The 16,320-nt window shown below is 24.7% G+C and overlaps 5 protein-coding genes across 5 annotated transcripts; 4 read left to right on the forward strand and 1 right to left on the reverse strand.

Annotated features, from left to right (window-relative positions):
- Nucleotides 1-1,742: 1,742 nt before the first annotated feature.
- Nucleotides 1,743-4,189, forward strand: LOC122855360 (UDP-glucosyltransferase 2-like). The gene is made up of 5 exons (XM_044156651.1): nucleotides 1,743-2,382; nucleotides 2,447-2,863; nucleotides 2,938-3,169; nucleotides 3,237-3,462; nucleotides 3,538-4,189. Exons 1-5 carry the CDS (start codon nucleotides 1,966-1,968, stop codon nucleotides 3,827-3,829), a joined length of 1,584 nt encoding a protein of 527 aa, XP_044012586.1. The 5' UTR covers nucleotides 1,743-1,965; the 3' UTR covers nucleotides 3,830-4,189.
- Nucleotides 4,190-5,081: 892 nt separating this feature from the next.
- On the forward strand, nucleotides 5,082-5,795 carry LOC122853997 (leucine-rich repeat-containing protein 15-like). Its single transcript, XM_044154409.1, has 2 exons — nucleotides 5,082-5,217; nucleotides 5,518-5,795. Exons 1-2 carry the CDS (start codon nucleotides 5,082-5,084, stop codon nucleotides 5,793-5,795), a joined length of 414 nt encoding a protein of 137 aa, XP_044010344.1.
- Nucleotides 5,796-6,282: 487 nt separating this feature from the next.
- On the reverse strand, nucleotides 6,283-7,371 carry LOC122853998. Its single transcript, XM_044154410.1, has one exon. It carries the CDS (start codon nucleotides 7,369-7,371, stop codon nucleotides 6,283-6,285), a length of 1,089 nt encoding a protein of 362 aa, XP_044010345.1.
- A 2,556-nt stretch (nucleotides 7,372-9,927) lies between these two features.
- LOC122855364 (muscle-specific protein 20) lies at nucleotides 9,928-11,012 on the forward strand. The gene is made up of 4 exons (XM_044156655.1): nucleotides 9,928-10,064; nucleotides 10,160-10,368; nucleotides 10,460-10,580; nucleotides 10,691-11,012. Exons 1-4 carry the CDS (start codon nucleotides 10,035-10,037, stop codon nucleotides 10,880-10,882), a joined length of 552 nt encoding a protein of 183 aa, XP_044012590.1. The 5' UTR covers nucleotides 9,928-10,034; the 3' UTR covers nucleotides 10,883-11,012.
- A 2,612-nt stretch (nucleotides 11,013-13,624) lies between these two features.
- Nucleotides 13,625-15,768, forward strand: LOC122855363 (syntenin-1-like). The gene is made up of 8 exons (XM_044156654.1): nucleotides 13,625-13,800; nucleotides 14,135-14,212; nucleotides 14,349-14,570; nucleotides 14,651-14,761; nucleotides 14,833-15,068; nucleotides 15,138-15,291; nucleotides 15,355-15,464; nucleotides 15,540-15,768. Exons 2-8 carry the CDS (start codon nucleotides 14,162-14,164, stop codon nucleotides 15,586-15,588), a joined length of 933 nt encoding a protein of 310 aa, XP_044012589.1. The 5' UTR covers nucleotides 13,625-13,800; nucleotides 14,135-14,161; the 3' UTR covers nucleotides 15,589-15,768.
- Nucleotides 15,769-16,320: the final 552 nt, after the last annotated feature.

The raw sequence follows: 16,320 nt of genomic DNA on the forward strand, positions 1-16,320 counted from the left end.
AGCTGATAATATTAAAAATTTATCAAGAGCTTATGTAAATTGTAGATAGATGAAAAAAAGAAAAAAACAAAGTTATCATTATTGTTCATTAATGTGCTTTAATAATAATTAAAAAAAAAAAAAAAGAAAAAATTGTGTCTTTGTCTAACGTTCAATTTTTAAATGATAATATACTTATTTCGTTTGAATTTTTTGTGATAAATGTCAAGTTCGATATTTCAAAATTAATTAACTGAAAAAAAATATATATAATATTCTTATTTTTTGTGTTTATGTAAATATGTATGTATGTATATATACACACCTATTAAATATAAATAAATTTTGATTTGGTGGTCTATCAAAAGCAGGTTTTTTTTTCTTTTTCAATATTCCAGGTTTTTTTTTTTAATTATTTTTAATAACAATATTATTTAATGTTGTTGAAGCCACAATATGTAAAGCATCAAAACAAGTACAATTGAAGTACAAGTTATGAATAATAATGTAAAATTACTTGCTTTCGATTGATGAATTTCATTTCTATAAGAAATTGATTCTTGTATTTCTGAAAAATTGATATTTTATTTATGCATATTTATTAAAATTTAAATCAATTTTAAATACATTAAGTTATTTTAAAATTATTAAAATAACTTACCATCAATTGATGGATCAACAATTGGTAATATTGCCACGTTATTGGTATGTTGATAATTTAACCATTGTTCTACTTCTTCGTAGGATGGTGGAGGAGTTTCTTTGCCCATATTATTTTAATAATTAAATTTTTAGTTATATACTTGAATTACTTTTTTATTGTTTTAATTTTAGATGAACGCTTATTCACACACAGTGGATGTGAGTATTATGAGTTGATAAAAATTTGAATAATGTATTTATAAAAAAAACTATCATCATCTTTCTCTTGATGATGATTAAAAAAAAATTAATATTGCCGCAGGGTCACTTTAGCTATTGTATAACTAATAAAAAAAATATTCAAGAAAATATGGTGGAAAAAAAAAAAGAAATTTAGACTTCAGTCAGTCAGTAGAAAAAAAAAGCCATCATTAAATTTAAAATTTTTAGTATTTAAATATTATTCAACAATGATTTATTGATTGTAATATCAGAAAAAATAAATTATCAGTTTAAATATTTATCAAACAAGAAAATATTTATCAAAAAATATTAATGTCATAGATATTATCTCAACTCTGATAAGACAAAGAATAATATTTTTATCTATTACAAAATCATTCAACCATATTTCAATGTTATAAAAATTAAAAATAAAAATATTCCAAGTTTAAAGATTATTCAATTTTTATTTAAACCAGATATATTTATTATTTTTATAAATAATTAAATTTAAAGTTCGTTGCAACAATAGAAATAGAGAGTATTCGAAATTTGAGTGTAGAAAATTTTTTTTTCTCAGGGCTCTCCTCAACACTAGTCATATCACTGAACTGCTATAATAATTTCACCTGGAGTGCTATTCTTGGTCCAATGTTGCGGGAGATGTTGCTAGTCGAGCAACATCGATTCGCCGACATGAATTTTTGTCGCTACAGAAAAATATAAAGGCGCTTTCTGATGCTTTTTTGTAAATGATACTTTATTTGTTGTGTGTTTATAACCTTTAATTAAATATAAACAAATAATATATAGCACTTTGGCAGATTCACAAAAAAGCATCAGAAAGCGCCTTTATATTTTTCTGGCGAAAATCATGTCGGCTCGATGTTGCTCGACTTATCTCCCAACATTGAACCAAACACTCCTGTTTACGTCAAAATAAATAAGTATGTAATTTTATTACAAGACCTTGTTTTATCTGCTAGCCGATAAGTGAATGGTATAAAAATGTTCAAAGTGAAATGAATACTTTCAGTTGATGGTAAATTGTCATCAAGTCATTATCAATTTTTTTAATATTTTAAAAGTGAATTGGAGCAAAGTCTAGATAATCAAGTGACAATGAAAATATCAAAATTATTTTTATTTATATTTATAATGAGTCTTGAATGTCAAATAAATTTTGGATATCGGATATTGGGACTTTTTCCAATGAATATTAAAAGTTGTTTTATGATGTATAAAAATGTCATGAAACACCTTGCAAAACGAGGCCATCAAGTTGATGTTATTAGTCAATTTCCACTTGATAAACCAATGTCAAATTATACTGATATATATATGAAAGCACCATTTGATGATTTAGTCAACAATTTTACTCTTGAAGGTGGTGATGATTACAATGGATTCAATCAGTTTAAAAGTTATGGAACAGAAACAGGTGCCGATGCATGCGATACAATTTTAAAGCAAGATCAAATGCAAAGACTCTTAAAAAATCCACCAAATGATCCACCATATGATTTGATTATTGTTGAGGTAAGGCACTTATTATCATCAAATTATTTTATAAATAAATAAATAATGTTTTTTTATTTTCAAGATATTTACAGCAACTTGTACTATTGCATTTGGAAAACATTTGAATGTTCCTGTTATTGGTATTACGACAAGTGTTTGGCCTTGGTCTCATTCAATGGTTGGAAATCCCGAAAATTTAGCAATATCACCAAATACATTTTTGAATTACCATAATAGAATGAATTTTCAGCAAAGATTCTATAATTTTTTATATACATTGAATACACACTTGATACTTGATTATTTTCGATCACCGATTGATCAAGTTACTAAAAAATATTTTGGTTCCAATGCACCTGGAATAAAAGAACTCGAACAAAGTCTTGCTCTTCTTTTAGTTAATTCTCATCCATCATTGAATGATCCACTACCAAGAGTTCCAGCTTGGATTGAAGTTGGTGGACTTCATGTTCAAGATGATGGTCCTGAAATATCAGCTGTAATTCTATTCTTTTTTTATCTTTTATTGTTTTTTATATTTTATAAAAAAATTTTGTCTCTAATTTTCAACAGGATCATCAAAAATGGATGGATGAAAGTACTGATGGATTTATATATTTTACATTTGGTTCAATGATGATGATTGAATCACTTCCTCCTCATGTAATTGAAATATTTTACAAGTCTTTTGCTAAAATAGCACCAGTAAGAATTTTTATGAAAATACCACGAGTTGAAATGTTACCTCCAGGACTTCCAAAAAATGTTCGTACATTTACTTGGATATCTCAAATTAAAGTACTGAGTAAGTTCATTAATTAACGAGTTAAAATTAATTGTTTAAATTAATTGTTTTTTTTTTTTTTTAATAGAACACAAAAATATAAAAGCTTTTATAACTCATGGAGGATTAATGGGCACTCAAGAGGCAATTGCTTATGGAATTCCAATGATTGGTATTGCATTATTTATGGATCAATATCATAACATTGATCGTTATGTTCAAAAAAAAATAGCCATACGTTTGGATTACGAAAATATTAATGAGAAAAATTTGGATTTTGCTTTGAAAGAAATGCTCTACAATCCTACGTACAAGTATGTACAAAAAATAATATAACACAAATATTTAGCTAATAATAACAATATAATATTTTTGATATCTTTAAATAGGAATGAGGCGAAAGAGCTGTCTATCAAATTTCTCGATCGACCTACAAGTGCCCTAGATACTGCTTGTTACTGGGTTGAGTACATAGGCAGACATGGAAGCAAAGCTCTCAGGTCACCAACATTAGACTACACGTGGTGGCAACTACAACTTTTAGATATTTATGCTGTTCTTCTTTTAGCCATTACAATGTCTATCATTATTTTTATAATGACAATCAGATATTTTATCACCAAAGTTTGTTATAAAAAAAATAAAAAATCCCAAAGCCACAAGGGTAAAAAATTTAATTAATATTTTATTTTTATAAATAAAAAAATTTGGTGATATAAAAATTAATTACATCAGTATGCGGTAACAGTTACTTAAATATTTTTCAACAAAAAAAATCATATTATTTGTTAATTAAAATAATTGAGCTTTCAATTGTAAAAAAATAATAAATAAATAAATTTTGTTATAAATTGTAATATTGTAATATTAAATTGTAATATTGTAATATTGTAATATTGTAATATTGTAAAATTGTAATATTGTAATATTGTAATATTGTAATATTGTAATATTGTAATATTGGGTTTTTTTTTTTTTTTATGAAATCATTTTCCTTTCTGTGACACAGTTTAAATAAATTAATAATAAAATTTCATAACATGTTTTTTTTACAATCGTATGAGCTTGATGATAGTCAACTGAATCATCAAAAGTAGAACACACAAAAATACCCAAGAAAGAAACAAACAAAAACAGGATGTATTCTTTTTTTTTATTCTCAAACTATATTGCTAACGATCAGGTGATGTTGTTGATGATGATGATGATTCCTTTTTTTTTTTTTTTCGTTCTAAATTCAGGCTTGTATATAAGCAGCAGATACAAATAAAAATTTTGTCACATAATAAATTTAAACAAAACAACAACTAAAATGTTGAATAAAATATTTTTGCTTTGTGCTTTGAGTCTGTGTGTATTCGCTCAATCAGAAGAAAATAAAATTCAACAAGACGAACTAATTGCTTGCAATTATAACGAAAAAGATGAAATTATACATCTTGAAGAGAGTGGACTGGATCGCATCCATGAAGGGTTTGTGACAAGTGATAAAGTAAAATGTTTAAATTTACAAGGTAATAAAATAACAAAAATTGAAAAAAATGCATTGAATGGTTTACCAAATTTACAATACGTAAATTTGACTGGAAATAAATTAAACTATACAACTATTTTTGATGGTAATAAATATGAAAATATAAAAACACTGATATTAGACAAAGCTCTAAATGATGGTGAATTATCTAAAAACATTACTCGTGAAAAAGAATTATCATTAACAACAAAATTATCAAACCTACAAAATTTATATCTTCGTGGAAATAAATTAACATCATTGTTTATTGAATCATGGACGGATAAAGTACCAAATTTAACACATCTTTATTTGAGTTATAATCAATTGACAACTGTTGATTTTATGAGTGATGTATCATGTACACTTACTCATCTTTATCTTGATCACAATCAAATTGATTTATTTATAAATACAAGAATGGAAAAATTAATTGAATTAGTTATGGATTATAATAGAATTTATACACTTTGTGGTGCTGATGATCAATGTGCTGGTGGAATTTTAAAAGATGCAAATAACCTTGAAAAGCTTTCGCTATCAAATGTACAATTAAGTTACATTTATCCAACAGCTATGAATGATTTAGTCAAATTGGTGGAATTAGATTTATCACACAATCAAATACAAATATTGGAAGCTATATTTAACAATACTATTTATTTAAAAGTACTCAAGTTACACAATAATCAATTAATTACTGTTCCAAATTTTTGTTCATTAATTAATTTAGAAATATTGACATTGAATAACAATGAAATTCCTTACATTGATCATCAACAATTTGCCTGCAAAATGTCAAGCTTAAAACAATTATTTTTGAATAATAATAAAATTAAATTTATTTCTTCTGAAGCATTTGTTAGTATGACGAAATTGGAAATACTTGATTTATCTGGTAATCAACTTCAATCATTGTCGACAAATTGGATAAGCCAAGAAAATAATTTACAACGTTTAAATTTGAATAATAATTTGTTTACTAATACAAGTAGTATGCGATTGGATAATGTTGCTAAATTGCAAGTCTTGGATATTTCTGGAAATCCTTTGGAAAAAATAACTGTCAAGTCCTTTAAATATTTACCGGAAAATACAACTGTTGATGTCATACAAGGTTATAAGTGCTACTAAAATTGTGTTTAATTAACGATTATAATTATTTTAATGTATCTCAGCAAGTCAAGGAAATTCTTTATTTTATTTATATATTTTTAAACTGTCAAATGTTTATGTTAATATTTTATTTTTATTTGTTTATTCAAAAAAAAAAGTCATGTAATTTTGATGGTAATTTTTAAAAAGGTGGTGGTTGTTATGTTAATATAAATAAAAAAAATTTAATTGGAATTATTGTAATTTACAATGTAAATTTTATTTTAGAATGTTTTTTTATTTTTTAAAATATTTAATAGATAAAATTAAACAAAGTTAACATCAAATATTTATCAATTTTTTAGCTTTTTATTCATATAGTTTACATAAAAAAAAAAAAAAAAGAACAAATAGTATAAAATATTTGAGTAAAATAAAATGCAAGAAAAAAAAAATTATTTAAAAAAATTAATAATATAATCAAGTGTGATTATAATGTACTCAACGAGTTTTTATTATTTTTTATTTATGTTAAAGAAGTTGGTTGAGGTAAATCAAAAATAATTTCTGGCAAGTGTGAAAATTGCCAAATAGAAGTATCATTATCTTCAGTAATTCCAGTGTCAATTAGATAAAGTGTATTAATTGTTGTTTTTTCAAATGCACCTTCTTGAATGACAATATTATCGTTGAATGACAAATCAAGTTTATCAACACCAAGTCCATTAAATGTTTTGTCATTAACTTTTATAACATTAAATGAATTATGGCTCAAATCAAGCTCATCAAGATAAAGCCTGGAGAATGAATTATTTTGAATGATAATTCCACTATATTGAATACGTAATTTTTTTAAATGTGTAATATTGTTGAAAACATTTTTCTGAATATTTATGACATTTGGATTATTCACATCAGAAATAATTGACAAAGATTCAAGCTCAGTAAAACCATCAAAATCACCAGGCGTTAAATGATCAATTTGCGAATACAAAAAGTTTAATTGCTTGAGTTTTTTAAGAGATGCTTTTGCCAGTGATTGCATTATTATTGTTTCACAATATAAAAATGTAAGATCAATTATTGATGGTATGGCCTTGAAGAATTGAGCAAAATCAATTGTTGCTATTGTTTTACTCTCGGCAATTGTAAGTTTTTTTAAATTTTTTAAATCTGTAAATGAATCTCCAATGATATCTGCATTTGATTCATGAATTACCAATTCAAGTTTTGTTATATTGCCAACGTGTTTGAATAAACGTCTGTCTTCTGATATAATTGTTGAATAAATTGTAAGTGAATCAAGTTGTCCCAAACCAGCAAATGAATCTTGTGTTAATCTTAATTCTTTTTTTAAATTATTTATGAGCAATTCTTTTATTTGCAAATCATTATTGAAAGCATGTGCTTCAATTGATGATAAATGTGAATTCATCATATAAATCCATCTGGTACAGCCAGTTTGCGAACTATTATCTGGTTTTTTACTTACAGAAATTAATTCACCATACTTTGTTATGCGTGCGTTAATTTTAACTCGAGTTGAACATTCTTTATGTACAGCTAAAACTGATGTAATCAGTATTAAACCAAATATTGGCAATAAGAACTTCATGATTTTTCTTCAAGTTTTTTTATTTTTTAATTTAATCAAAGACGATATGTAAACCAAACGCTAGACAAGATGTGACTATAAAAAAAACTTGTGATCGTTCTCAATATATATAGTCGCTAATTAATCGGCAATATTTTTAGGTCACCAAAAAAACCCAAGTTACATATGTCTCTATGATTTATTTGTTTGATTTCACAGGTGATTTGTGATACACATTTGAAGCTAGTTTTGATAACGTGATATTTTTTAACAAAGTCTAATTTATCACGTGTCGTTCACGTTCGACGAATTTAAAAAAAAATAAAATATATATTTTCTAAACTCGAAAGTTTAGTGATTTTATATAACAACTATATAGAATAAAAATATAAAATAACTTTTAGGTCATATTGATCGTAAGATAATCGAAAAAAAAAATTCAATTCTCACGTGTCAATCAAAGTTCAACAAAATAAAAAAATTAATTTTCAAAATTGTATTTTTAAAATTACTAAAATAATAATAAAAAATTTTTAGGTCATTTAGATACTTAGACAGTCGGCAAAATTTTACGAAAATAAAAAAAAATTTATATCAAAATAAATTCACTGATAAATGTGTGAAAAAAAAGTCTGTATTTTATTGACTTTGAAAGATAAAATTATATAAACTCTTTGATTAAAAAAAAAAAAGGTTTACGTATATTTATGCAATTGATCAAACTATTTATTTAAAATAAAAAAAAAAATATTGATTTATGTACGGTATGGTTTACTGTAAATACTGATTGCAATAAATTCTCTTTGAAAAATTACTTGTCAACAATTTATAAGTTATATAAAAAGCTCAATTTAGTCACGAAAAAAAAATGTAACAATTTTAAATAACTGCAGTTTAATTTTATTCAAAAGTCAGACAGTTTAATTTAAAATAAGTTATGAAAATGTATTTATTCCATTCCAACATTGAAGCTAAAAAATAATTATTATAATGATGTTATTTTTTAATAACATCATCTTGTCTCAAGCCAGTTTTATTTATATGTTCGTAATGTCAATGTCAGTATTGTTTATTAATTTAATTTCTGACTTGCTCTATGTATTTTTTTTTTTCACATTATATTATCATCAAATAATGAAAACAATAAATGCAAGAAAAAATTGTAGATGTAAATGTAATTTCTCGGCTTATTGAATTTTTTTTTTTCTATTTTAAATTTATTTTTAACATTTGTATATTTAGAATTTTTTTTTGTTTTTAGTACAACAGCTTTATCATAAATAACTAGAAAAAAAAATTTAACTAAATATTTATTAATGGGTATTTAATTAAAATTTCATTTTTTTATTTTTTATTTTTTATATCTTTGATAGACACTTGGTCGACAAGTGTTTCAACTCAAACCAATCGATTTAAATTTTCAATTATTTTTAATATTTATTGTATCGAGTTTAAAATAAATATTTATAAATAAATATCGTTGAAAAAATATTGCATATTTTTTAATTTTAGAACTGAGTGTTATAGCACAAAGCACTCCTGAATCATCTTTTCATTTAAAGTTCAAATTCGTCAGACGAATTATTATTAGAGCATGCTTCGCAAACAAACAAAAAGACAAACAGCCAATTTCTATATTTGGTTTTTTTTCTAACTCTCAATTTGATTAAAAATAAAAAAAAACTAAATGAATTATTTTAAAATTTATTTATCAACAATTTTAGCTGTTATTCTCTATACCATCATGACAATTTCTACTGACCCAAAAAAAAAATAATTAATGTTTTTTTTTGTTTTTTAAATCTATAAAAAAGTAAGTTGACTTTGTTTATAAAATTAAATTTTTAAAATTAATTTTTTTCTTATGAAAAAATGCTCTATAACCAAATGACCTAAAAAAAAATTTCCAAGTTTTATTTTTTCCATTCGATCATTTAAAAAATACAAATTTAAACATTTTATTTTTCATTTAAAAAATTATTTATGATATTGGATTATTTTTTAATATATCCCTGGAGATTTTTATTTAAAAATAATTAAAAATTATATACTATGTTTATATGTGAAAAAAAAAAAAAAAAGAAACATTTCTTGGTGTTTTTCCATTTTTCTTACAAAATTTTTTAATGTTCAAAAAAAAAAAAGCTGAAACTTGGAAAATAAACATTCTTTCAAATGGCTCATCTAATAAAAATATATAAATGTCTTGAGTCAAATGATATTTTAAGAAATGCTTCACCTTGAAAAACTTCTTCGTAACACTTAAATTTCTTTGCATCACGTCACACGTCGTCGTCAACGTAACATAATAATTTAACTGATGACAATAATCCTTATAATTATATTCAATGTAATATATATATAATTATAATGATATTTTTATATGAAATAAATAAAATAACCTTGAAATAATATTTAGAATAGTTCATCACAATCCAGAAACATACTCCGGCAGCTTGTTTCTCCAATGTAATAATCATCATCTAATATTAGATATCAAAAAAGCTCAAAAAAAGTGGGAGAATAATACAAAATAAAAAAAAAAATATTCCTTCACCCAGTTTAATTCACCGGAGTGTGTGGGTTTTCGGTTCTATAAAAACTCGTTGCTCACAGTTCTAACAATTCAGTCAATTTTTTGTAACAACTCCAGTAAGTCAACAGTCAAAAAAAATAAAATAAAAATGGCACTCGAACGTCAAGTACGCGCAAAGGTATGTTAATTATTTAAATACAATTATAATATATTTTAAAAACATATTGTGTATTAATATTAAATTAATTAAATAATTAATTTTATTTTCATTAGGTATTAGCTAAACGTGATCCTCAACAGGAGCAAGAAGCCAAAGAATGGGTCGAGGCTATTCTTGGTAAAAGTTTAGGCGATGAGCCATTTGAAGATGCTATTCGTGATGGAACAGTTCTTTGTCAAGTTATGAATAAATTATCACCTGGATCAATTCCAAAAATTAATACATCTGGTGGACAATTTAAAATGATGGAAAATATTAATATGTCAGTGATGAAAAATAATTTATTTATTATTAGTTTGTTTTTAAAATAGTAAAACAAATATATTAAATAAAAGTGATTTTTTTTTCTATAGGTTCCAAAGAGCTATGAAAGAATATGGTGTTGCTGATAATGACGTTTTCCAAACAGTTGATTTGTTTGAAAAGAAAGATATGGCACAAGTGATAACAACATTATTTTCTCTTGGTCGTGAGGTAAATAAATGTATTTGATTATTGATATAATAATAGTTATCAAATGATAAATTAGTATGAAATTTATTCAAGTAAATGTATATTAATTATAAATTATTTTTCAATTTTAGACTTATAAACATCCTGAGTGGAAAGGACCATATTTAGGACCAAAACCATCAGATGAATGTAAACGTAATTTCAGCGAAGAAACACTTCAAGCTGGAAAAACAATTATTGGTCTTCAAGCTGGTTCAAACAAGGGAGCAACCCAAGCTGGACAAAACATTGGTGCTGGTAGAAAAATTATCATTGGAAAGTAAAATAAATTATTCGTTTATATAGTTTATTTTTGTTTTACCACCCCCCATTTATCATGACAAGATATACTTATTTATTATACCTTTTATATATAATTCAGAAATAAATATTTCATTATTATTATAATTATTATTTTTACTGTTGTTGTTGTTATTATTGAAAATATGTTTAACAGAACCCATGAATCATCTTGAATATGTTATTTTAAATATTAAGGGTAATGCAATTTTATTTTGTGTCACGAAATAAATTTTATTCAACAATTTTAGAGCTGATTGTTTTTTTTTTTTTTTACCTATATTGTCAAGCATGAAGCAGACAACGTTTGGTAATTTTTAAATAATTTTTCAACTAGTTTTAAGATGATGGAAATTATTTCAACTTAGTAAAATTGCTTATACTTTATTTTTTTATTATAAAAAAATTCTGTTGATTTTTTTTATCTATATCGTTGAGAATAAAACAGACAACGTTTGCTAGTTTTCAAATAATTTTTCGACTAATTTCAAGATGATGAGAAAAAGGTTCAACCACGTAAATCACTTGTATTTTATTTTTTTATAAAAAACAATCATGTTCAAATACTCTGGGAGATGACCTAATTTTTTTTCTACATTTTTAAGAATGCAGGAAACACTGTTTAGTTATTTTTTTATATTTTTCGTAATGTAAATAATTGTTTTTATATTTTGTTAATTATTATCCATTTCAAGGTTTTATTATTCAATAATAATATCAATTGTATTACAAGATAACTATTGGATAAAATAAATTAAAAAAATAAACCTTTGTTAGCTGATAAAATATAAAATCGTACGTACATACATGTCTATTGTTAATGTGAATATAAATATTTATTTTTAACTGATAAAAATTATCATCTTGTGAATAAGTATATAAATTAATTAATCAGCTGAATAATTCAGTTGACTAAAAATATCTGTTCAAGTGCAAAAATATAAATAAAAAAAATTTCATTCATCAGTATAAAATTAAATATTCATTAATAACACAAGTGCAAGTATTTTTCTCAATATCAATTAAATTTAAATTAATTAATTAATTAAAATGTTGTCTCAGAGTCGATTGATATTGACAGGGACTATCATCACAATGATGATGGTTCTATGTCAAGGTATTGATATACTGGGATATAACATGAACTCAGTTCAAGATCCAAATCGTAATGGAGGAAAAAAAATGTCAATAACACAAGGAACTGGCTATGATACAAAATCTTGCATTCATATACCAGATTCACTTGGTCCAGTAACAGCAATTGATCGATTGGATTTTTGTCTTCAAATGTACATTTCAAATGATTGTGATGGAAAAATTAGTTATTATCTTTTAACAAGTTCTCAATCAAAAGATAATTTACCCGCACTAAATAAAAATCCACCAAAATCATTTAAAAGTTGTCAAATAAATAAGGAAGAAGCTGAAGCTGTTGGAAATTGCAACAGAGCTGGATGTAAACGTGGTCTTTTTCCTGGTACACCAGAGTATAATTTTTGGGTAGCACTTTTTCATGCACTTGGACGACAAGATTGGCTTCAAGAATTTCAACGACGAGCTGCACAACAACCATTTATACGATGGGATTTTTTGTATGATTCATCATCAAAAACAATATTGGGCTTACACTTGGCATTTCAATATTTTTTTCCATCCCGAATGGCTGATCAATATCAACATATTTTACACTTTACTCTGACACTTGCTCAACAAGGACGTATTCCTTATGCTACACTACAAAATTTAGAACAATTGGCTGTGGCTGTATTTAACAATAGAAATAATCAAAACGCAAGACACCCATATAATCCAAATAACCGATCATCAGTGGTACATCTTTTTATCGCTCAAAATTGGGGAAGTATTGCTTATGCTATTGCTGCAGCTCGTGGTGGCAGTGGATAATATATTTGTTAACTTTAATTAGTTTAATGTTAACTAATTTTTAAACGCAAAACAAATGAATATAAAAAATAAAATAAAATTGTTAAATAACTCACATTATTGTTGTAACGTTGTTGCAAAAAAACACAGGTTTCTACATTACTAAAAATAAAACAATTAAAATTAATATAATGATAATGATGATGTTTGTTGAATTTATTTAATAAAAATAATTATGTTTACTCAATAAATTTTGCACCAATGTAAAAGATGTTCTTAGGAATATATACTGCTCAAATTAATTCTTCATGTTTCTTTCTCACTTTAACTTGGTCACGTTATTTTTTGCATTACTCTATAATTGATTTTCACTTTTCAATAATAATTAATAATTAATATTTACTCCAAATTAATCTGAAACATAAATTTTTTTTTTCATTTATTATAAAAGCCATCAAAATGGCGTCATAAATTGTCGTTTTCATTGTGCAATAATATTGATGTAAATAATTATAGTTACCTCATTATTTTTTCAACAATGTGCAAGACAAGACTCCACTAGTAAATTATGATATAATTGATGATTTAATTGATAATTAATATATCGAAAATATAGAGCTTGCATCGAAGGGCCTAAACACCGACAAACCGCCAAAACTGCGTATCCAATTCAGTCTGACAAACTGTGAAAAAAAAAAATAATTATGCGCAAAAAGTGTAAGCCTGTGCCATCTTCTAGCATCATTACATACTACATAATAAATTATTGTTGTTATTATTGATATTGTTATTATGCGGGTATTTCAAATAATAATAATAACAAAATAAAAATAATAACAAAATAATACCCATAGATAACTCATTGCACTCATTCAAGTGTGTCGTCGGCCATTGCCATCATCTTCACTGGCCAGATAAAAGAAAGAAAAAAAAAAACAACATAACAATCAACTGTCTTGTTCTGTCTTGACACATTGCCTCACCTTGTGTCACCATCAATTAATTATCTCAACTAATTGTAAGTAATATCATCAAAACTATTCTCTACTTTTTTTTATCATTTTATCAACAATTAAAGCTATATAATTTTTAAATTTTAGAAACAAAAAGAAAAATACATTTTTAAAAACAAAAATCAATTGTTAAAAATCAAGTCATATTTTATTAAATTTATTTTTATAGTTGATAGTCCATTTCATTTTTCAGATAACAGTATGTTTTGTTTACGTTATATTTAAAACATGAGTCACACATAAAAACCAAGATATTAAAAAAAATTTGATAAGAAAATGAAAAATCTTTATATAATTTTAATATGTAGATAATTATTTTTTGTTTTTCATTGCTTTCAGAAATAAAAAAATAATCAAACAAGCACAATGGCTCTTTATCCATCATTGGAAGACATGAAAGTAGATCAAATGATAAAGGTGAGTCATGTCTATTTGATGTCCCTTTAAATTTTGTAGACCACTCTATTATAAGGTTTCAATCAATAACAAAAATACTCACTGGTTCTTTTATAAACATATGTAATAATGAATTTTTAATATTTTTTTATTGCAGGCTCAAGTTGAGTTGACATCAAAATATATATCCAATGAACCAATGTACATTCCATCATGTCCATCAGAACCATCAGCATCACCAGCACCATCAGCACCTGCATTGACACTTCCACGATCTGGACAACTTTATCCAGCACTCAATGATTATATGGGGCTTGAATTTAGTCCTCAAATGATTGCAGAAAATATGCCAGAATATTTAGCAACACATTCTGATAATGTAATAATAATTTATTTATTAAATTTATATTTTGCATAAAAAATGATAATATTCATTTTTTTTTATAAATTATTTCTCAGATGACAGTTGCAACATCAACAAATAATGGACAATTTTCAGGAATGATTGCTCCAATTAGTGGTAATGCAGTTGGTTTTCAAAAGGCTCATGTTACCAATGGTGTCAGAGAGGTAATAAACCCATCAATCATCATTTAATTTTATATTTTATAAATACTTTTTTTTTTTTTTTTTAATTCTAGTTGACTTTGTGCAAAGATAAAAATGGAGAAATTGGAATACGTGTTCATGCAATTGACAATGGTATTTTTGTATGTTTGGTTAATGTAAATTCACCAGCAGCAAAAGCTGGTCTACGTTTTGGTGATCAGATACTTGATATTAATGGCACATCTGTCGCTGGATATTCAATGAAACAAGTTCATAAAATGATGCGTAATGCACCAATTAATAACATCAAAGTTATTGTTCGTGATCGGTTAGTTATTGTATTTATATCATTAATTATATTGTTAATATATTAATAAATTTATTTAAATATTTACAGACCATTTGAAAGAACAGTTACAATGAATAAAGACAGTACTGGTAATGTTGGTTTTCATTTTAAAAATGGAAGAATTACAGCACTTGTTAAAGATTTATCAGCAGCCAAAAATGGTCTTCTTACTGATCATCAAATATTGGAAGTCAATGGAAAGGTAAAAAACAAAATAAAACAATGATTAATTTTTAAATTATTTAATTTGTAATTTATTTTTCAGAATGTCATTGGCATGAAAGACAAATCTATTGCTGCTGAAATAGCAAACAGTGACAATGTTGTAATAGTAACAGTCATTCCATCTTACATTTATGATCACATCATCAAAAAGTAAGTCATCATCATCATTAGATAATATGACAATTAACAATATAACTCTAATTTATTTTGTTTTTAATGTTTAAGAATGAATCCAAGTCTTCTCAAGTCCATGGATCATTCAAGCAACATGTAAAGAAACAGAAAAAAAATTTAAACCAGTAAATATTCCTGCATCATGATATTATCATGAAAACATTACTTTTTTTTTTTTTACTATTATTACACTTTATTATGATCATATTATTAAGTTCTATTGCATCAAAGTATTATTTAAAAAAATAAATCTATTATGCACAATAGACGAACAAAGAAGTATAAAAAAAAAAAAATCCATGAGATTAATTATTGTAATAAGTTTTTTGTCGTTAATGTTTAATTTTTAAAAATCATATGTGCCACATGCTGACTGTTATTCTATTTTATAAATTAATAACATTGAAATTCGTAACGAGTAATATTGACTCAATAATTATTTTGTTACTAGTGGAATATGTGTTGCTAAAATAAAAAAAAATAAATTGTATTAGCAACAAAGTATAAAATAGTTGATAATGAATATTATTATATTTAATATAATTATTGTTTTACAAATGATACAGAAAATTGCAATATTAAACTGTGAAACACTGTGAAAAGAAACAAAAAAAATATATAAAAGATAAATAATGATAAAAGTTGAATCTTTAAAAAATGTAAAATTTTAATACTCTTTATGTTCATACATATATCCAAGTTTTTTTTATAAACAATAAAAATATAATACTCTTATTGAAATTAATTATTTATTTATTTATCAATCATATTGACAAGTGTTTTTTTTTTAATGTTTGTTTTTGTCCTAATAATAAAATAATAATAATAATAA

This window comes from Aphidius gifuensis, linkage group LG4, assembly GCF_014905175.1.
Source record: "Aphidius gifuensis isolate YNYX2018 linkage group LG4, ASM1490517v1, whole genome shotgun sequence".
Lineage (NCBI taxonomy): Eukaryota > Metazoa > Arthropoda > Insecta > Hymenoptera > Braconidae > Aphidius > Aphidius gifuensis.